The sequence below is a fragment of the Ruditapes philippinarum genome, unplaced genomic scaffold (genome assembly GCF_026571515.1).
Source record: "Ruditapes philippinarum isolate M1 unplaced genomic scaffold, ASM2657151v2 ctg178_1_1_1_1, whole genome shotgun sequence".
Taxonomy (NCBI): domain Eukaryota; kingdom Metazoa; phylum Mollusca; class Bivalvia; order Venerida; family Veneridae; genus Ruditapes; species Ruditapes philippinarum.
In genome coordinates this window covers 284,499-307,754 of record NW_026857426.1, presented here as the reverse complement: position 1 = coordinate 307,754, position 23,256 = coordinate 284,499, and the positions used below count along the sequence as shown (strand labels likewise).

The 23,256-nt window shown below is 31.7% G+C and overlaps 1 protein-coding gene across 13 annotated transcripts in view; it reads right to left on the bottom strand.

The window, feature by feature from the left end:
• Nucleotides 1-23,256, bottom strand: part of LOC132749698 (neurofilament medium polypeptide-like) — a 58,430-nt gene that overhangs the window by 12,679 nt on the left and 22,495 nt on the right. For 11 of the 13 annotated variants that reach the window (XM_060739554.1, XM_060739561.1, XM_060739562.1 and 8 more), the window contains 13 exons: nt 22,958-23,047; nt 22,187-22,372; nt 21,291-21,570; nt 20,484-20,609; nt 19,454-19,674; nt 13,075-13,397; nt 12,292-12,426; nt 11,693-11,876; nt 9,457-9,615; nt 9,026-9,058; nt 5,534-5,609; nt 3,559-3,789; nt 2,948-3,035 (listed from right to left, as the gene is read on the bottom strand). In XM_060739554.1, the coding sequence (XP_060595537.1) occupies nt 2,948-3,035; nt 3,559-3,789; nt 5,534-5,609; nt 9,026-9,058; nt 9,457-9,615; nt 11,693-11,876; nt 12,292-12,426; nt 13,075-13,397; nt 19,454-19,674; nt 20,484-20,609; nt 21,291-21,570; nt 22,187-22,372; nt 22,958-23,047 (2,132 nt within the window). Of the gene's footprint in view, nt 1-2,947; nt 3,036-3,558; nt 3,790-5,533; nt 5,610-8,804; nt 8,826-9,025; nt 9,059-9,456; nt 9,616-11,692; nt 11,877-12,291; nt 12,427-13,074; nt 13,398-19,453; nt 19,675-20,483; nt 20,610-21,290; nt 21,571-22,186; nt 22,373-22,957; nt 23,048-23,256 lie in introns of all 13 variants that reach the window. The other 2 variants (XM_060739555.1, XM_060739557.1) reach the window with 2 other exon arrangements.

The window sequence follows — 23,256 nt, the reverse complement described above, 5'->3', positions numbered from 1 at the left end:
ACTCTGTTTGCTGGCTGCTACAGAATTTACCCATGCAACCAGTGCAGACCAAGATCAGCCAGCACATCTGAGCAGTATGATAATGGTGTGAACTGTTCACTATTCAGTCAGTACATATTTTGGAATTTTTCCTAAATATAATGGTCTGGTCCAGATTAAAAGATAGATAAGTTCATTTAAAGGGAAAGACAAGGTTAGAATAAAAACTTGATTTCAGAAAAAGAATACTATAAATAATAAATCTGCAAATTTTCTGCCGCCAAATAATAATATTAAACAAATGATAACAAAATTTAAATCGCTAAATCACCGATGTCTACAAATCAGTAGGCGCGGCCATGTTTGTGTATTGGCCGTATAAAAACAAGTGCGCGTGATGTCATTTCCCCACATCTTTCTAATCTACATGTAGTTGAATCGTAGCGAATTATTTATATAGTAAAGTATTGACCAGACAATTTAATTTTCACAGGAGGTGTAGAGGAGATTTTTTATGGTTCAAAATACGTAACAATATCCAAAAAAAAAATAAAGAAACAAATAAAAAATCAATATCTACCGGTCGCACCACTTCAGGCCAGTGATGCCCGTTACTCCAAACAATGCTATGGTCATTAAAGTCTCATCTTAATGTAATTAAACAATATTTCACCGAGTTAATAAATACACATGTTATTATTTAACAAAGTTTCACAATCAAATAATGCAATTAAAAAAACAAACGCACCAACGAATAATTGGCTGTTAATTATTGAACGGCGATAATTATCATTATTATAAATAATCCTACTAAAACGTGTTCTTAATAGTACATGTAATTAAAGTTTTGCAGTTTGATTCTGACTTTCAAATTAAAAGGTGTGAACATATGTTAGTAGTGATGTACACATTTCAAAAATATAAGCAACTCTTTTGAAAAGTAAATTGTTAACATGTCTGTCAACGTATGATGATGTGTGGTATTTATTTACATCGTATTCGTAGCCTAATATTAACTGCAGGCAAAACATTTTTATTGGCTGCTCAAAAATCTCATTTGCATAATTTATTCACACAATTTTTGGTTCTTACTAATTATGTCTAATACTGTGCATTATCCATTTTAATTGTTCCTAATTTGCACCAAATGTTCGTGTCACACTGTGTACTAACGATTTTTATTGCTCCTTGTATGCCTCTGTGCCGACAGACCTTTTGATCATGCACAATGTTGCCCTGATTGGTTAATCACCCTTGTCAAATATTCTAATGACGAAATAGACATCTTTTTTTTTACGCTTCATCAGTGAACCGAATGACCTTAGGGGAAATTCAGTTCCGCACCTGTTTCATAAAATAGCAACACATTTTTTTCAGTTACCAATAATCATTTTAAATATTAAGTAGATTTATGATTTTTTGTTTTATTGGATTAAATTTACGGTAGTAGAAATGCGTATCTGTGTGGGAAAGGGATTGGGTAAGTAGATAACGTGGAAAAAAGCTATAGGGAACTGGATAAACCCGAGAATATGCGTAATTACAGGGGAATGCCCAATGGGCAACCTGTTGCTGTTGGTACCAGTTTTGACTGGGTGCCTAAATAACCGAACAGACAGTTTTGTTTTCATACGATATTAGTCTAGCTGCCGATTTTCCTGCGCCATTTTATTTTTAGCGTCAATGTCGGAAAATCGCGTCCTCAGCAGATCTATGCATATTGGATTTAGTTGATATTTTACCCTGAGAAAAAGATACATGACCGGTGATGTACCCTATTCGGACAGCTTGTCTAGTGAAAATTAAGTACAAAATAAAAGGATATATCGTCAATTTGAAGAAGTTTCTTAAAGTACTTAAATTAAATTGATGGTTTATCTTTGAAAACTAAGCAGTCGTTGCTTAAATCATGTGGTGGGATCATCAACAAGCTTGAAAATCGGACAATTGATAATTAATGCTGCGGCGTCTTCAATTAATTAATTAAAGCAATACAGTTCCATATGATGTTTTCATAAATAATAAATAATGTACGCAATAAGATTAATTAAGTTCTTCATCAAGATATATTTCAGTTGTACCAGCGTGTACACCTTTACCGGAAGTGGGTAATACACGTCACAATCTCGGTCTCGTCTGTCTCGCGAGAATGACAGAACGCCAAAATGGCGGCGCCCATGAACTTATTTCTCAAGTAAAAAATAGTGTCTTAAAATACGAATTTCTCACTTATAGGGTTGATGTCAACAGAAAAACTGTCATGATACCTATTTTTAAATGATGAATATTTATATTAGACAGACATCAAGCCATCCATTCCTATTCCTTTAAGATATTTAGTGGGGTAATGGTTATGACTGTACAAATATTTATTTAAATATTGTAGTCACATGTCTGCAAAAATATAACAAAGTCACATTTCCTTTTGATATTGTATTGTAGTTATCATAACTGCAGATTACATACAGTCATGTGCGCAACATAGGTTCTAGCTGGCTAACGGTTATTACTGCTGGACCCTGAAGTGATCAGCCTTTACCACCAGAGCAGAATCAGGCCAGCTTGCACATTTGTGTAGTCTGACCTGGCTCTATACTATTTGTGTTAGCTGAATTTTTGTATTTTGATATTGAAATCCCTTAAACTTTAAATGGACTGTTCCAAATTCAAAGCTTGGCAAATCAACGATTTGAATTCCGTAGACTTAGGATTAAACCTAGAAGACTTCCTGTATGCAGTAGGAAAGGTCTTAGACAGTTTATTTTTTTATTTTCATTTGAGAGATGTAAAAACAAATTATACAACAAAATAATAAAGAACAAAGGTGCCTTTTGTCTAATATTCACTTCATACCTTCTTATATCATTAATAAACATTTTTAGTTTATTATACATGTATATAAAATGGTAGGGTGGAGATGTTATATGCCAGGCACCTGTGATAAAGAAGTATAATGAATATAACTTACTAGGAGTATGTTCAGTTGTGGAACTTCTTAAACTTTCCTCATAAAGGTTCTTTGTAAATCTATGAGCTGCTGTCATCCATGCTATGGCCTGTTAACACAGTGGACAGAAAATCTGAATCTACATCGATTTTAATAACTTGCGCATTTTTCATTCATTTTTCACTGATTTTATTCCCATAGCAACACTTACTTTCACATTTCTCCATATATCTACTCTTTACTTCATTTATATTCATGTAATAATATAATAATTTTACATTACATTAATTAACGGTAAATAAATAATCAATAATTTGGATAATTCCGTTTTAAAAAATACATGATATTTTATTGGGAGAAATGACTGCCCATGTTCCTACTCTGTGATAGAAAATGAAACATGTACATGTAGTTAATCAAGGAATATAAACCTGATTATGGACACTTTATGAGCAGGTTTGCAAGACGCCATATTGGAATTTTCTCAAAGAGTGACATCACAGTGGAAAACACCCACTGACAAAAATATACTAAAATAGTACATAATTACATAAATCTGTTGAAACGAGTCCAGAACTGTTAGTATTTACTTATTCATTTGAGTATATAATTCTCAAGCAAACAGTGCTTACTTGTCCATTTGGTTTACATAAAATGGTGGTACATTCAGGGCCGGTTCCCCATTTCTGCTGTTCCTTCCAAACAAAGTCTTTAGGAGGCTGGTGCTCTTTTGGATCCTGGGAACCAGACCAGATGGTGATAGTAGACTCGTCAGCAAATTTTGTTCTTGGTGGGAACCGGAAAACTGCCACAGGATGGCCACCAACATTCTGTTGAATCATGTACCCGCCAAACTCAATTTCCTGGAAAAAAAAAAACAATCATAATACATGTACATATAGTATATTTTTCATAATATAATTTATAGTCATATTAATATATCATCATGTAACTCTCAAACTAGTTCAGGGCCTGTAGAACAAAACAATCAAGTTGTTAAAAGTTTTTGAAATTTTCAGAGAATTGTTATATTCAACTCATAAGGTGTTGTTGGATACATATTTCACATTTCTTTTTTCTGCAACTACTTTAATTCATATATATACTTGAAACTATGTTGGTGCCACGGTGGAGCTGAGCTTAATACTATCATTATGGGCATATGAGATAAATCTACAAATTGAAATATCTGGACCAATTTAATCTGTTTTTATTCAAGGTAAAACTACTATTTATTGAATTCATCAAAAATTAATATTTTTCATAGACAAAGTTTTTACTCTATTCTAAACAGCCACTATATTTCACTACTGTACAGTTTACCCTTACATTAAATATTATCAATCAAGCATAACTCTTTCGTTCTTTTTTAATTAAATAAATTATTTTCAAAAAAAGTATACGCTTTCATATACAGGGCCCTTATAATTTTACTTTTAAAATCAAATATAAATGAAATATAGTAAAACTATAAATTAAAAACCTATCTGTCAAAATGATTTACCTTAATCAATAAACAAAAATCAATGACCTTGTCAAATTTTGTCACTTTCGATTGATCTACGAGCAAATGTAACTTTAAAATTACGTTATCTAAGTTTGAATTATAACCTATAATCAAACAGTATGTGGCATTAGGAATTCAAAAATTTTTAAACAGTCTATTGACTAGAAGTTTCATTTCATTTATTTTTAATACTCCGCAAACAAAACGCACATGTCAAGTTTATCCTTTAATTAGAAACCCGGGTAGCGCCACAAATACGGTAGTTTCTATTCGATCAATGTTAAATACTATGTAAATTCAGTTTTCAATTTTCTATTTCAAAGTTTAAACTCTTTAAACAATTTTTACAGGAGATAACAAAAGGTTAAATTTAACACTTTCTTGCTCTCCCTCTATCCTGGCCTATATGCAAACAAATGTTAACAAATAATGACAGAAAATGGTGGCATTTTGCTACTTAATCTGCAAAATTTGTTTAATTTTCTTCATACTGTAAAAACAAAATAGAACTGTACCCTTACATTACCTCAGGTTTAAAACAAATATCGGGTTTCTGAACAAAATGTTATAACCATTACAAGAAACATGGACTCTATCTGATCTTTGCTGACTTAATGTTTTCAATAATACCAAAAAAATGTCAAAATTTCAGAAGAAGTCTCAAAAAATTTAAAATATTCAACAATTTTTTTGGTTTTAATTTCTTAAGACAAAAAGTCTCAAAAAAGAGCCAACACATTTTACTCTTTTTCTATGGTGGAACTTTACTGTATATGTTAATATATGTAAACATATAGTCTCAGATAATTCTTTTTAGAATGACCATATTGTAATTGTAATTTTATATGTCTTTTAAAATTGTTAAATATGGATGAGACTCAAATAAAATAAAATAAAAAAATGGTGACTAGTAAAGTACTTTTATTTAATTCCACTATTAAAGAGTCGTTTTTTTGTTTGTTAATTAGGAGATATATTAGATTGTGTTATAACTACATAAACAGAACTACTGTCTTACTATTATTTCTACTTCATGAATTTAAAGAGAAAAATTTCTTTATCTACCTTCTTTAATGAAGAGTATCAAAATATATCTTTACCTGTTTTCCATCATTGAAGAGTCGGATAAATTTTCCATCTTGATTAACTTCCAGGATCTTGATATCTCCCACAGCACTGCCAACAAAACCCATACTGTTAATTCTATTGTTTTACAACTTGCAAATATAGTTCTTTAAAAAGTTATTTATCCTAAAAGTCTCCAGTACAATAAATCACTTTCTATTCCACCTAAAAATTTCATAAATTCCAGTTGTTTTTTCACTTTGAATTGGATATTTCAGAGCTCAGCAGATATTTAGGGATCAGTAATTTGACTTTGGTTGTATAGAGTATAAAAATCTCATGAAGTAGAAATAAATTTTACGCGAGATCAACATGTAGTCTTTTAAAAAAAGAACACATAACTTAACCTACCATATTTAACAACAATTAAGAATTAAAGTAACTTTTGTTAAATCTATTCCATCTAAGGTTTTTAAAGTATGTAGCGTTAGATCAAGTTTATACAGATAATTTTCAGTCAGTTACACTGCTGTACTGCATTACTACCAATCAATATATAAATATATAGTTAGACCCCTGTATCAAAATTTGTTTCTATCAAACAAATGAATACATAAATCTTAGATAATCTCTAAAGATTATTCCGCCCCAAAAATTTAAACCTTATCTAAAGTGGGTACACTTCAAATATCTATTGATTGATTCTTGTACATTTTGTATATATATATGAAATTACAAATTCCGAATATCTGCCGAGCTCCTTTGAACAAATCCTATTTATTATACACCATAAAGTATTGTATTTCACACAACTGCACAAAAGCGCACAAATCTATTCCAAAAACTTCTTACAGCAAGATTGAAAATCAAATTATTCAACTTTTTGAATAAATACCTTTTATCAGTTAATATATAAATAATTTAAACAACAAAAAAAAATCACATGAAAAGTTTTTCGAAAACTTTTTTGTTCATAATTTCAATTTTTCACACACAATGAAAAAATCCTTAAATTTCAATATATTAGTTTACCCACAGTATATTATATCAATTTGAACATAAAATCCAAACGCTTAATCTGAGATAATCTATTCCCCTATTCGGACTAAACAATAGTTACCAAGTTGTATTCAATGAACATTGATTAATTTTAAACCTGTATATACCCCTAGAGCCACCATTAATCCCTAATCACCCCAGCTCTTAGATATTTAATCAATCTTTTAACTAGTTCCTAATATCTTTTGTGACAAAAATTAAATATCTTTACCACTGGTTGGAATTAAATAATGGCATGACAAAGTTATTGACTGCTAAGATAAAGGCTAAAAATCAAGTAGAATCATTTTTCACTTTTTGTACAGGTCATTAAAGACCGACCAAGATTAACTGCATTTTATCTTCTTTTTTTTTTCTTTTTTAAATGAACTTAAAGAGCAAACCTTTTAAATATTTAAAGTTTGTTCTCAAATGTGACAGGTGTCAAATTCAGTAAATCTCTGAACATTTTAAACTCAGGTTATACCATTTATTTGTATTCATTTCATTATATAACATGGATATCATCAATGGAAAAAAGAGTCAATTGAATAATAAGAAAAACAAAATGTGATGTGACAATAAGATGGCTTGATTCTTGAACTATTAACCTTCACTTTCAATGGAATTGTCCAACTTTGAATTTGGAACTGAAAGAATTTCATAATATTTGAAAAAAAAGCAACAAATAGAGCCTGGTCAGATGTATAACATGGGAATACCATAGAGTTGTCACTTCCCTTAATCCCTGCTGATGCCAAAGTTATTAACACAAAATAATGAAGGTATTAGTTTTGCAATACCAAACCGTTATACATGTATACATCTAATATATAAAATTTACTCCACCGGAACTGAAAGTGATCAGCCTTTGCGACCAGTATAGAGTCAGGTCAACCTGCACATCTGTACAGGCTGACTTGGCTCTTTACTGTTGGTAGCTTAAGTTTTGTATTCACTTTCAGACTTTTAATGGACTGTTCTACATTAAAGGTAGGGGTAACTTATAACACACATTCAGCAGGTTAAGGGTGAACACTTTAAATGCTTTATATTATAATAATTTGTCTATGCCTCCAGTGTTAATCCAGTTTGCAATATTACCATGCTCTACACTGTTTGCTGATTTTCACAATTATAATATTGAAATTACATTAAATGATAAATAGACAGTTCCAAAGTCAAAGCAAGACAAGTCCATTAATCTCTACATTTTAGTGGTACATATAACTAAATATCCCAATATGAAAATGAATTTTAATCTGTTAAGGTATAATGGAGATATAGAATCAAAGGGAAGTAACTCTAAGACAACTAAATGGAAATGTTAACAACAATTGCTGGACTTTGAGTAATCTTAAATATGAGGAAAGGATAATTGGTTTAAATACAGTAATAACTGCTAAAGATTCATTATTGTCCTAAATTAAAACAAGAACTCTGTGTTCAATTTTTTTTTTAAATCATAATTCTCAAAATGGTGAAATTTTATAATTTAAGAAAGGCTAAGCATTCAGGACCTGCATGAAAATAAGAATAGCCTTACTATATATAGTTCCAGTTAGTCTTAATAAGCCAAAAGAGACCAAAGCAGTAAATAAGTAGATAAAACTTCCATTAAATTACTTTATACTAAAAACACCAAAGAGAAAAATGAGAAATTAATAGCATGAAGAATGGTGTTACAAAAGATGATATTTCAAAATAGAAGATAAATTTACATTTTGGTATTGACAAACATTGCTGTCCTCTAATATTTATAAACTAGGTACAAAATCTATCCTTTCAACCAGTGCAGATCAATATCAATCTGCACATTCATGCCAACTGATCATGGTCTACACTGTTTGCTGTTCAATCAGTACAAATTTTAAAATATACCCTAAAATTTTTATACCCTAAAATGTTGTCAAAATGTAGAGTGATGAGGCTAATAACTTGTTCTTATTTGTCATGAGGTATCTCCAAATTTGTCAAAGTAAGGCAAAACAACAGACTTGACACAACTAGACAAAAGATAATTAATAATAGACATCTAACTGGAAAGTTATCAATAGAAAAAAATCTTGTATGAAAACAAAACAAAACCACCAAAGGGTGCCAAACTTGGATACATATGGGTGATAACATACATTTCATTATAACAACAAAATTATTTAATGTGGAGATATTAAAAATGGGAGTGTGTCAACAGAATCTTTTTTCCAGTGTACAGGGTAGAAAAATAACATAGCAATATTGTTCACATGACAACAGTTAGACACAAACCTTGTCCGTATTTCAAGATTGCTGTAAAAATGTTCAAGAAAAATTTGAATATTTTGACTTATACTATCTCCCTTGTATGAATAGAGTCAAGTTTGGAACAGAAAGTCTTCTAAGCAACAAGTGTTAATACAGTAAAAAAAACAAAGGAGAAAAATCCAAATTTGATTAAATTTAAAAGAATTTTCTGAACAAGAATTGAAACTTTAAAGAAAATCAAAGACCTGCAAACTTGTCCAGAGGAGCCATTCATTTTTCTGTAAATGAATAATGGTGGCATGAATATGACAAGCTTGACAAATACTGCCATAGAATACATAACTGGATGATGAATAATGTAACTGAGATCTATCTAAAGTTACAATTTCTAATAAGGGCATTGCACAAAGTATTTGATAAGCAAACATACATGTATATGGAAATATAGACAAGACTGATAAGCAATGCATTTACTTTCTTTCACTGGATATATTTATAAAGATTTTATACTATTTACTTGCAATGACAATATAGCCCTGTAAACTAATATGGAAAGCAAAGTTAGTGAAAGTAGGGAAATGTCCATACAACAAAATGAGTTGTGCCCCTTGAAATAAAACATTGTGCTTTGTGTAGAGTTGTGCCCCCTTTTCTATATTCACTTTTAATTTCTCACCTGGAAGTTGCAGTTGTGTAGTCATGGAACACTGAACTCTGTGGCCGGTCTGCCTGACGAGGCTCAAGCACACGGTCTACATGGTCAGAGGCAGCACTCCTCGGTCTCTCTTGCTTTGTCATCTCAGGTATAGGTTGTGACTCTGTTACCATCTCCAAACTGTAAAATAATATATCAACTTATACAAGATGTGAAACTAAAAATAATTTTTTTATTCAGAAATGCAAAGCAATATACATAGGCAATGGAATTAAGATGAACTAGAACTATCACTAAATGTGATTAATACCCCCACAAAACTGCTTCAGAAATGAGGATGTTACTAGTAACAGAATACCTTGTAAAAGAATTGAAATATAGAGTAATGGTTGTGGGCAATTAAAGATAGTTGTGGTTCTTGTATGTTGCATTTCCTTTCAATGTGGTTGGCATTGAATGAAGTTTTATTGAATTACTCTGTAATAAGTCCAGAAAGACAAGGAAAGAAACAAAGGGCAATAACTCTATAAATACTGAAGATGGAGTTATAGTTGTGCACTGCACTTCCTCTTATTGTGCTTGACCATTGTATGAAGTTGTTTTGAATTCAACCAGTATGTTTTTAAGTTCTGCTCCGGACAAGGTAAAGTATCAAAGGGCAGTAACTCTGTATTTTGTCAAAATGAAGTTATGGCTCTTGTGCACTGCACTTTCTTTTAATGTCCTTGACAACTGTATGAAGTTGTATTGAATTTCAAACAGTAGTTTTCGAATAATGCTCTGGACAAGGAAAAGTAACATAGGCAGTAACTCTGTAATAAGTCAAGATGGAGTTATGGATCTTGTGCACTGCACTTCCTCTCAATGTGCTTGACCATTGTATTAAGTTATATTGAATTCCAACAATTAGTCTTCAAGTTATGGTCCGGACAAAAAAAAGCAATGGAAAAGTAACAAAGGGCAATAACTCTGTAATTACTTTAGATAGAGTTATGGTTCTTGTGCACGTACTGCACTTTCCCTTATTGTGTTTGACAATTGTATGAAGTTGTTTTGAATTCCATCCAGTAGTTTTCAAGTTATGCCCCAGACAAGAAAAAGTAACAAAGGGCAATAACTCTGTAATTACTTTAGATAGAGTTATGGTTCTTGTGCACTGCACTTCCCCTTATTGTGTTTGACAATTGTATGAAGTTGTTTTGAATTCCAACCAGTAGTTTTCAAGTTATGCCCCAGACACAGAAAAGTAACAAAGGGCAATAACTCTGTAATAAGTCAAGATGGAGTTATGGTTCTTGTGCACTGCACTTCCTCTCAATGTGCTTGACCATTGTATTAAGTTATAATGAATTCCAACCATTAGTCTTCAAGTTATGGTCCGGACAAAAGAAAGCAATGGAAAAGTAACAAAGGACAATAACTCTGTAATTACTTTAGATAGAGTTATGGTTCTTGTGCACTGCACTTCCCCTTATTGTGTTTGAAAATTGTATGAAGTTGTTTTAGATTCCATCTAGTAGTTTTCAATTTATGCCCCGGACAAGGAAAAGAAACAAAGGGCAATATCTCTGTAATTAGTCAAGATATAGTTATGGTTCTTGTGCACTGCACTTCCTCTCAATGTGCTTGACCATTGTATGTAGTTATATTGAATTCCAACCATTAGTCTTCAAGTTATGGTCCGGACAAAAAAAAGCAATGGAAAAGTAACAAAGGGCAATAACTCTATAATTACTTTAGATAGAGTTATGGTTCTTGTGTACTGCACTTCCCCTTATTGTGTTTGACAATTGTATGAAGTTGTTTTGAATTCCAACCAGTAGTTTTCAAGTTATGCCCCGGACAAGGAAAAGTAACAAAGGGCAATAACTCTGTAATTAGTCAAGATAGAGTTATGGTTCTTGTGCACTGCACTTCCTCTCAATGTGCTTGACCATTGTGTGTAGTTATATTGAATTCCAATCATTAGTCTTCAAGTTATGCTCCGGACAAGGAAAATGCAACGGACGTCTGGACCGACCGACCGCCCGACCAACCGACCGACCACCGGGTGACTCCTATATACCCCCCCAAACTTCGTTTTTGGGGGTATAACTAGCCTCCATGCATGTCAATGTAGACCACCAAGGCTCTTTATTGCCAGTTTTTGATACAAAATCCCTCAAATTAAGAATGGATAATTCCAAACTCAAAGCAAAACAAGCCCATTATGCAAAATTTGGTTGGTAAGGGTTGATTTCTTGGAAACAAAACTTACAATTCAGATCTGCTAGATGGGCGCTCCCGCTGTTTTGCACTCGGAGGTCGTTCCATGGGACTACTTTTTGGGCGTGTTTGTGTGTACAGTGTTTCTCTGGTGAGGTCTTTAAACATTTCATCGAAGTAGTCCTTCCCCTGGCCTAACTTTGTTGGAACAACTTGAACAGATGACCCTGGTCTCACTGAAATATTCAAACAATTAAAGATAGCATAGGCATAGAAAAACATCCTCAAACTGCTTATAGAACATTGTGTGAAAAAGACTAAAAATTTACCAAAGTCTCTTATTGCAAGACATTGTAACAAAATCTCTTCTTGTCTATGACAAACATAAGGAGATGTATACACAAACTGAAGAAAAGTGCTATTATCTATTAAAAGAACTGGTTTTTTCCAACACCAATCATCTATTCTTGACACAGACAAATGTACAAAGTTGTATGATGTAAAAATAATATTGCCATTTTGCAGCCAAATAATATTGCAGTTTTCCAGCAACTCACTGTAACTGTTCAAGAAGAATTAAAATATAGATGAATTAAGTATGCCTCTTAGTCTTACAACTACCAAAATATTAATGATGTAATTTTCTGTTACCTGGAGCAGATTTTGCTCTTGTAATAGGACCAATAGCCCTAGGAGAATTTCTTGGTGGTGAGTCGATATGTAAACGGTTCAAGCTCGGAGTTGTCTCATATGTATACTTTGTTGAACCTATATAATCTGTGGCCCCTAAATTGATGAAAAAATCATATACATTTATATTAGAATATGAACAAACATATAACAATTTTGTAATTATAGTCCACATGGTTTGTAATTTTCAGTACATAAAAACTTCATTTAAAATAGATATGAAGTACATCCTCTATATATTGATAACAAAGATGACATTTTCTTGAATATTAATGCCTTCTAGTTAAAATTGAACCTAGTTACTAACAGTAACTTGCACTTCCCAGTACCGTCCATGAACATGCTCAATCAAACCGAGCCTGCCATATTTTTAATTTTGCAGTGTTGGCCTTTCTTAAGGGATTCTGTTTTTTTCCCTATTATATAAGTATAATACAGGTCTGGGCCCTTGAACTTCCCATATATTGTTTTTAAAATAACTTGAATTTAGACAAAGTAGGCTTAGACCCCTAATCCATCATATACTGTAAGAAATAAATCTAACAATATTGCAATATTATGTCACAACTGACCTTCAGTTCGAATAACAATAGATTTAGCCACAACCATTGACATTTGCTCTTTTGTAAATAAATATGTTGTGGTGAAATTCTTGTTGAATCCACTAATCTGATAATAACAGGTCAGTGCTCTATGCATGTTATATAAGTTTTTTTGTAATTATAAATAAACTTATATACTGACCTGGATCAGTGGAGCATGACAGGGGTATATGAGTGAAGAGTGATTCCCCTTGTGACGTCTGCTCACCATAACCTTGACCTTGTGATGTCTGATGGTCATAAAATTGTGTATGCTGCTCTCCATACTGCTGAGTATATGCAGACCCTTGGGTAGTAAATGCTGCATTCTGTTCCGTGGCAGTGCTAAGCTGAGTTGGTGAAGCAACATATTCTGGCTGGGCCTGGGCCTGGGTGACAGTGGCAGAGACAGCTGGAAGGGTCAGCGGGACTCCGGTGGTATAGGTTGATGGGTGAGGATGAGTTGCTGTAAGAGGGAGCTGTAATCTGAAACAGAAAGAAATCAGGGTTTAATTATACTGTAGGCATACTTCATATTTAATAAATCCTATGAAAAGGCAGACATACTACACAATTTAATTCTATCACCAGCTTTGATAAAATTTTCAACAAAATTTGAATACAGAGATGGTGAAAAAAAGTCCCAAAGAACATTACATGATTATGTGTCATACCCAGGACCCTATGGATAGTTGGTTTATTCTACACATGTATTATTTTTTATAATAGTTTTTAGGCGGAGTCATTAAGTAAATAAAACCAGAGAAGTTTGTCCATCTCCAAAACAAAAATATTGAAACAATAATAATGTCAACAAATCATTCTTTTCTAGCCTCACTTTGAGAAAAAGTAAATTACCTCAAAGGTTTAATCACGATTTCATCTCCAGGGCAAACTTCCTGTCTGAGTTTAGCCAATCGTATTACATTATCTCTTTTGATAAACTTTAAATTGTCACTGTACATTAACAATGTAGGTTGATGACGGAACTTCATTTTCCGATGATATGAGATTGTCTCCATATATATATAGTAACGGTTATATCAACGTCAAGATTTTTAACAGGACGTTAGATTATCCATCAGATTCCTTCATATTACATCAAAATGTATCCAAATGTATAATTTTTATTCACAGCATCTTGAAATAATTCTTCATTGTTTTTATTCTATATATAACAAAATAGAATGTAAAAGCACAGCATTCTTTCAGTTAAATTTGGATTTAGACAATACTACATTTATATATTTTTTCAATCTCTTTAAAAGCATGTATAATCTTAGATACATGTATTGGAAAAAAATGGGAAAAAAACTTCAAAGCATACAAAGTTTTGTCTACAAAAAATTACAAACATGTTCATTCGTTGCAACAACAAGGTCCTTTAACAGCATTAAATGTTAACAACCAAACAAAATAATCCAACAATAACAAATTTGTTTCCCCCTCAAAGGTTCACATTTTCAAAAAGAAATGCTATGCTTTTACAATCCATGGTATTAATCAATTTGCTAACAACTGTTGCATTTTAAACACTTTTGTTCCAGTTTACATGTTAATTGATTTCTATTTATTTCGCTATATCCGATGTATTATTTGACGAACAAACGGCTTTAATACGAACATTTCCCGTTCATCACAAATTTGTCAATACTATCAATAATGTCTCTTCTTGGCAAATCAATAACTGCCATGTTAAACTAGTAGCAGACCTGAGACCTCGCTACCATATGACATGTATGTCTACATAACGCAAATTAAAACCTTTTTAAATTTTAAATAGTTTATAATTCTGTTTCAATATATCTATATTTTAAAAGGTAAAGTATTCCTCTTAAACTTATATATCATCACCTTAGTGCAGTAATGAGTTACTTCTTATATAATTTAATAAGTTAACCTGTTACTGCACTAAGGTGACAATATGAAAATATCTTTCTTTTTTTATTTCAATAACTGATAGGTGACCGAGGTTATTGTACCGAAGTATTAAGATAATGAATATAGAGATCTACGATAGATCGATATAATCCGGTTTAATTATTCAGTTAAGATAACTATCTTTTGTCATCTTAATTGACAAATTTGTTCAGTTATGGTCATATCGATTTTATTTCAATCAAGTTACACACGTCAGTGAACAGTTAACTAATGATTTTATATAAAGTTCCATTTCTTTATAGATTTGTAAACATGTTATATTCCACAAGTTTGACATCTTCTCCCTAAATTTCATTGATGCAATAATTGTCTATTCGATTATAATGATTTAATTCATATTTTCATGCCATTAAAAATTGTTTTTCCCACAAGTATTAATTCCTATCCAATTAGAAACAACTCCATGAAACTCAAACATTATACTGTAAACTACCAGCAGACGGCACAGTCACTCCATACTCTATCATAAATTATACAATAGCAATATATTGCACTATTGAATAAATCCTTCTGTATATATTCACCTTTTAACATGTGAAAAAAAAGATAACAAAACAAGAAAAAAAACATTAAAAAAAACTATCCCCACAACCCTTGAATTTTAATCCATACAATAGAATTAAATCATTTTCAATCCATGCATTAAAATGTTTTCTGAACTAGACACAATCGTAGAGTAGAAAATCCATTATGAAAATCGTAACAATACCTTACTAATACCCCCTATGCTTAATATAATATGGATTTGTATCTAATGTGTTTTGATTCCGAACTTGAAATCCAATAACTTTAGTATGTAAAAACTTTGCCAAAATTTAATGACAAAATCTGTATCAGTATGATCTAAATCAAATTAATTCCGCTAGAATAATATTGTATTAATTAATAGTGCAAAAATATATTTAAATGCAACCAGATTTTGAAAAAAAAAATCTTTTTTACAGTTTAAAAAACTAAAAGTTGACAATTTAAAATCCACAAATTATTTCATTTCGAGATTTTTAATTATTGAACACAATATCTTGTGATGTGACGCACCTAAGCAAATGAGTTTCTAATGTAAATGCTTTTGAAAAAAAACGTATCTTCAAAGATTTTAAGTCGTTTAAAAACTGCTCTTCATAAATAGCATTAAATAAAAGAGAGAAAATTGTTTAAAACACTTTGATTAACGCACAGAAAACAAAAAAAAAAAAACATGAAACTCAGTACTTGAAAAATTGAAATGGCAGATAAAAAAATCTCAAGTCATACAACTGTTAATACTTAAATGTGTACAAATTCAAACAAGTTCCACTTTTGAAATTTACCATATATAAATCAATTTGCCACCGTTGCCACAGTACAGTACTTATAATAGTACTATGTCTACAAATTTAGGGTTTGATGCGGAACCATTGTACCTTAAATCATTCTGAATTATGTGATAAAATACACTAGTTTTGCGCTATATCCTCAAAATAAAGTGTTGAATTTTGTACTTGAGAATGGGTAGAATTGTGAAGAATTGTGTTTACCATAGATTAATATGATCTTCTTCAGCTAAATACATATTGCTGATAGGGTAATAAACAATCATGCTTTATCATTTTTCACTATCTCCATAGTCCTTATCACTCAAAATATCATAAATGGATTTGCCCATCTTACTATCTGGACAAAACCATTCATTATTTTCAGGGAAAATTTCAAAATATATACTAACTGAATAGTGAACAATGCAAACAGCTGTGTTGTAGGTTCAGTTCCCACTAGAAGACTTATGGATTTATACATTTATATATGTATATATAGATGGTCAAAAGTATATTAAAAACAATTTTTATAACAGAACTATACATGTATGTCCATAAAAAGAAGTAATGTTGTAGTCAGGTTAAGGCAAACTACCCTCAGGACTATTTTCTAAAACTTAGATGCAATTTACTGTATTCTGTGGTGGGTGGACAAGACTCTCTCCTTGAATTCAAATATCCATACTGGAATATGTGCTTTTTCTTGAAATGTTACAACATTTTCATAGGCCGGAAGTTTCTGTATGAACATCTATATATATGCAGTATTGCTCAAATAATTTGCCTAATAAAAACAGGAAATTAACACCTGCAGAATTTTATCTACAAAAAAACCCCTTAAAAATCAAGCATATTTAACACTTTTGAATAGTTATGGAGATTTATAGCATAATAAATTCAACAAATAAATTAAAAAAATTTAGGTCTTTACAAACTACAGCCATTATTTAAAGTAAAAGTTCAGTGTTAAGATAAATATTTGTTCAAACTTTTTTCATTGAAAATGGTGCATGTAATAGGCCAATGTTGACATATTTAATTAGCAATAAAGGTTCAAACAAAGTTTGTACACATCTAAACACAAAAAAAATTAACAAAGTTTAATATTTATATCAAATTTTAGCCATGTCATTAACATAAATTATATTACAACATGAACAGTTCATTTTCTATATTAAATAATGAAATCTAGTAGCTAACAGTATTAGTGGTGGCAGGCCTAATGTTCTAAACCTTGTGGCATACCACCATAAGCATTTAAGTGTATAGCGCTATACACGCACATCTTCTGCTTGTAGTTTATGTAATTACATGTATTATGATAGAATTTTGAGAAAAAAATAATTCCAAACTTTCTATATGAAAGAAATATGTTCGTTAATTTCCTTTAAAGTAAATGGTGCATGCAAAAGGGTTAAAATCCTACATTGAGTAGCCTGTAGTGTTTGGCTCAGTGGTGTCAAGCATTCTGTTCATTTGTTTACAAGCCTGTGGTTCTTAGTTTAAATCTCATTTGTGGTGGGATTTTTATATTTATATATTTGAATTAAATCTGGTTATTGTGTGAATATATTATAATACCTATCACTGGAATAATTGATACTAGCTATAATCTAACATTCTACGTCTAAGACAATATCAAACAACATAATTATAACAATTCAATTTAAAATTTTTAAATTAATTATTACAAAATTTAACCAAAAACAGTGTACAAATTTTGTGTACAACAGTTGCCTTTTTACATGGCAGTTTTATATTTTTAAATTTATTTTTATTTGTTTGTATTGGTTACAGTTTGTAGCAATATTTAGTATAAATTATTCGCAGCACACATAACTAAAATACTACTAATGTGCAAGGGTAATAACCACTAGCAAGTGTTTACTTTTTCACACATTATCACTCAGGAAACAAGAAATATGTTCATAAGACTGGGATGTCCACACAATTGCCGGTCTATGGATGGACAGCATCACTTATCCACAAGGGTAAATCTATATGCTCTCCCCTACCTAGTGGGGTCATAATAATATATGCCATGCTGTAGACACAAACACAAGGTAAAATAGACTTATTGCATTTATTACTTTGAGACTTATTTAGATTAACTTCTATCAAGATAAAATTAGTAGGCATGTGACAACTAAGGCAGCATTACAATATAAATATCCTAGCCATATATGACTTACAGAGTAACAGTTCCTATTTGCAATCTGTAATATGTATTAAAACAATAATTTTTCAAATCTAAGGGAAATCACTTATCATGGTTCTTACTTAAAACTGAACAGATTAACTTCCCTTTACATTACAAAAATCCGGGGAAACTTGATGAATGTGTCACTGCCAATTTCATGAAAAGGTAAAATAAACCCTACAAAAAACCATCAAATAAAGAAAAAAAAATGAAGATAAGACTGAAAGCATTTCAATCACCATTTCATCTAATTAGTTAGATTATTAAATCCACAACCAACTAGTAATCACACCTGGATTTTGCGTGTAATTACTGGTTCTTAGTAAATGTTTATTTATAATTCTACTACATGAAGCACTAAGTAAAGATTTTACAATCACTAAAACCCTTGATTTTTTTTCAAAGGTTTTTTCAAACCTAGTACATGAAGCACTAAGTAAAGATTTTACAATCACTAAAACCCTTGATTTTTTTTCAAAGGTTTTTTCAAACCTTTGTGCCAAAAACTTATAGAAGTTTATTACAAACTCTCAATATGGTCTGCAGCACAATACATTAACAATAATATCATTTTATAATAAAAATTCTAAGATTAGAAAAAAAATACCCATTGACATGCAGACAAATTTAACAGTGATTAAACATAGGTGATATAAACCAAATTATATAAGTTAATACAGAATTTATTTAAGTTTGGTTGTGTAAGAAGCTGTAAGCTTAAAGACACACTTTTGAATTTGTTCCCGGACCTAACCAGTACTCGGCAAATAGTGTAAACTTTCTTTCTCAAGGAATCAATGGCTTGGCCCTGACTGGGTTCAAACCCATGCAGCCAAAAATCCACACACTCCTAGATCCACATGTTCACATATTAAAGTGAGCTATTAATTTAAATGAATATTAGTGGAGCTGTTTTCTAGTTTTAAGTCCCTTGACCTGAAGCCAGAGATCATGGGATTGAGCCTAACTAGAAATATTTCCTTATTATAATGGAAGAACAGGACAACAGTCCCAAATGTTATTGATATAAATTGGATCAATTATACATGTACTTATAATTAATCTTAAATAAAAACAATTAAAGTATCACACAAGAAATACAATACCTTCTTTCTTCCTCCTCCATTAAAATCTTCATGGCTTCAATCTCGGCTTTCAGGGGGATATGTACATCTCGTTCGTTACTAGCCTCACGCATCTTTGTGAAAACAAGCTCCTGCATGTCCCGGAGTTTCAAATTCATCTCCTGAAGCTGACTTGAAAATCGATCACGTTCTTGTTTGATGAGATCCTCAACTGTTGACCTTTGATGTTCCAAAGTCAATATCTGTATAAAGTATTTTCAATTTTCAACTGAATTATATTATAGTAAATCTAATTGAAATGGACTTACAAAAATGCAACATAAATATTCTGGCAGCACTGAAAACTGCTGGGCATACTGTCTTTCAACATAGATGGTAAGAGTTATCATATAATTCTATGTGAGATGGAAATTCTATGTGAGATGGAAACTACTAAAGTTTAGTCAACTAGAAGAGTACATGTATTTCAAAGATGAAGTGTCCTTTGACAAATTGTTATGTACAATGATTATCAAAAGAAACGGACAAGATTCTTTGTTAAGGTTAAAGTCATGTTTTTGAAAATCATATGTGATTGAATTTGAATGGCTAGTCTGAATTGCAGTCTAAGGGAGAGAAGACATGTCAGTATAGTTAAGATTAGTATGAGTGACCTCCCTTACAATGGAAGGCCGGTGTGAAATATTGGTCTCAAATTTTGCTGGACTAAACAAACTCTGTTCTACATATCAGGATATGTAGAGATTACAATATGACCAAATTTCAGACTGTCTTAAGTTTTACATGAATTCTTTAAGTGGCGTGTTATTTAGGGGCTGATTGATCAAAATTATATGCATTTATTAATGGTAGGAACCATAGACCAATAAAAAACCACTTCATAAAATGAGTCTTGATCTTTCTTAATGCTAAATCTGATTTTTTTTGTACTAAAGTCTTGCCTTGTCTTGAAACTAAAAACTACCATTTTCAGTTTAATCTAGCAACAAAGAGATAACAGTTGACATAGGCTTTATTGCAGCTTACATAACGAGAGGTTTAAAGAAGTTACCTGTCCCTCAAGATTCCTGATTTTAGCAGTGAGTTCCCCTATCTGTCCCTGAAGCTGAGATTTCTCGCTAGATAATAGTTCTATTCTATGAGCATCATTGTCCATTTGACATTTTAATGCTGATATCTGAAAATATACATAAATAAAATGCTATTCAACATCAAATTCTGAAAGTTCCTATATTTGTGATGAATTATATAATAACTATACTAATGTCCGTTTACTTATTGTTTTATACTATAAGCCAGCTGGAGGCTACAGATTCTATCCATGAGACAAATGAGACCATGATCAGCCCATACAATATGGTCTGCACTGTTTGCTATTCATTCTGCTCATATTTTGTTGAAATTTTCCCAGAAAATCATGAATGGTTTTGTCCAGATCAAGATGGATAAGTCCATTTTAGATATTTAGGGTGGTTAGGATTAATGATTTCTTAATAATTTCTGTCTTTACATCATAAATTGAAAGTATCAAATAATGAGGATTGAGTAAAGTGAAAATATTTCTTGTATAAAATCTTGTTTTATATGTTAACCAGGGAGTAAGGTTACAAAAGTATGGAGATCTTGTTGTAAGTTTTTTTTCAACATAAATATTGTAAATTTTCTAAACCAATAAAATTTCTAATGCAATTATGAATAAGACTTTAATCTGGAAATGCATCAGTAGGATATGGATGCCCTAACATTTGACTGTTTTGTCAGTTTATGCACAGACAGCCTTAAAGTAGGGCAGACAAGCAGATGACTTATCTATAAGCACCCACCCATCCCATAAATGGAAACACAAAAAAAAACTTACATTTCTTGTGTAATTTTCTTCAGACTCAACCTGGTATTTTTTAAGTTCATGTTCAGCCTGCTCTCGCACTTGCTTCAGCACTTCTGGTATGGCAATATCGTTCTTTGTTGCCTGGGAGAGGCGGGATTCAAGACTGATAACGAGTGCTTGGTTCTGTTCCAGTCGCTCGCGGAGCTCGGCAAGCTGTTGAGCATGAACTTGTTCGTTAAACTCTAGCTTTTTCGTCAAGGTGTGACATCGGTCCTCAGCCTCGGTGCGTAGAAGAGATTCTTGTTCCTGTCTGTAACAGTATAAAAATATGTGCCTGATATGTATACTAAACACCACTATATACTGGTACATTGTTTTGTGTTCATATGTGTAATGTTGTTATAGCATGAATGCAAATAAAATATTAGTCTATATTAAAATATTAATTACAGTTTCAGAGTTGATAAAATCTATTATCAAACTCCCATTTTAGTTTTGTCATATAAACTGCATACAACTTTATTTATGTCAAGGAGTTTTGCACTAGAAATCCACCCTATATCTATCTATGCAATGTTCTCATTTCAACAGTTGATGAAAATGAAAATAAGGAAAGTTCAACATTTTTTTTTTTTGGTGTGGTGGGGGGTTCTGGTTTTGAGGTCAAATCAATACTATAAAAGTGATATGGCAATTTTCCAGCTTAACAATGCTTCATATATCATCTCAAGAATGAGCACCTTGGCAAAAGGAATACCCTTCTGCAACCTAGTTGGATTGCTTCTGCACATAAAATAGTTCAATGTCCCTGGCAGGAATCTTACTAACAGGGGTAAGGAGCAAGTGATTTGAAGTGACCAAACCAACCAAACCTGGAAGGATATGTTAGGTCTTTATAGAAGCAATATCAAAACTGTATCACTAACCTTCTCTTATGGTCTTCATTTTCTCGAATGATTTTATCCATTTCTCGCTGCAGATGCATGAAATCAGACCGCCCATCTCCTGCCTGCCTCATATTCATAAGCTCCGCCTCCAAATTGTTGTTCTTCTGCTGCAACTGATTCATATCATCCATGAGGCGACGGTTCTTATCTGTCTCTACTGCCATCCTGGGGGAAAAAAAGACATTTCCACATACAAAAACTGTTAAAATGGCACAGGTGTATCATTAGGTTGTTCTATAACAATTTGTTTACATATGAACTAAAATTTAACCATAAAGACAACAAACAATCTTCAACTCATTGGAAATGAGAATCCAGAAATGAATTTGTTGTGTTGCTATAGCAGCCTTAGATCAAGTAGGTGGAGTCGCTCATAATTTGAAACTGCCACTATGTATTTCGGAACTTGTATATGTATCAGTTGATAAAAATCTTCATGAAATAAAACTTTTGTACATTTGACAAAAGCTTAAAAAGACCTTGATTAAATTGTTTTGATATTACAATTGTTATTACAAGATAAATGTTTATTTTAGGTAAATGACACAAATATGTGTGTAATTTTGAGACTTTCCTAGTGACTTCCCTCATAACTTTGTATGTAAAGGCAATATATCTCTAAAATCAGCAAGTAACTGTTATAAATTCAAAGCAGTACAAGTTCATTAGGCAAAGTCAGTAGGGCAAGGTTCAAAGAACTCTAACGAGACAAAAGTTCATTCATAAAGGGAGGTAATAAAATATGCACACCTGCTTTCAAAATCAATGGCAGCTTGTTTGTTTTTCTCGCATTGTAACTGGTAATTGCTCTTTTCTCTGTTAATAGCATTCAACTCCTGTCTAAAATGTATAAAAACCATTATTGCTTGAAATAGCTGTATATACATGTATTACATAAAAATTACTTCAACATATTTATAAATCTCCGTGTAACCATATGACAAATGTAGAAGCATGGCAAATTTTTAACGTTTTGAGACCAAAAGAACACCATTCCTGTGTTAATGGTCAAAATACATCTACTTTAATAGTAAGAAGTCTGCAAATTT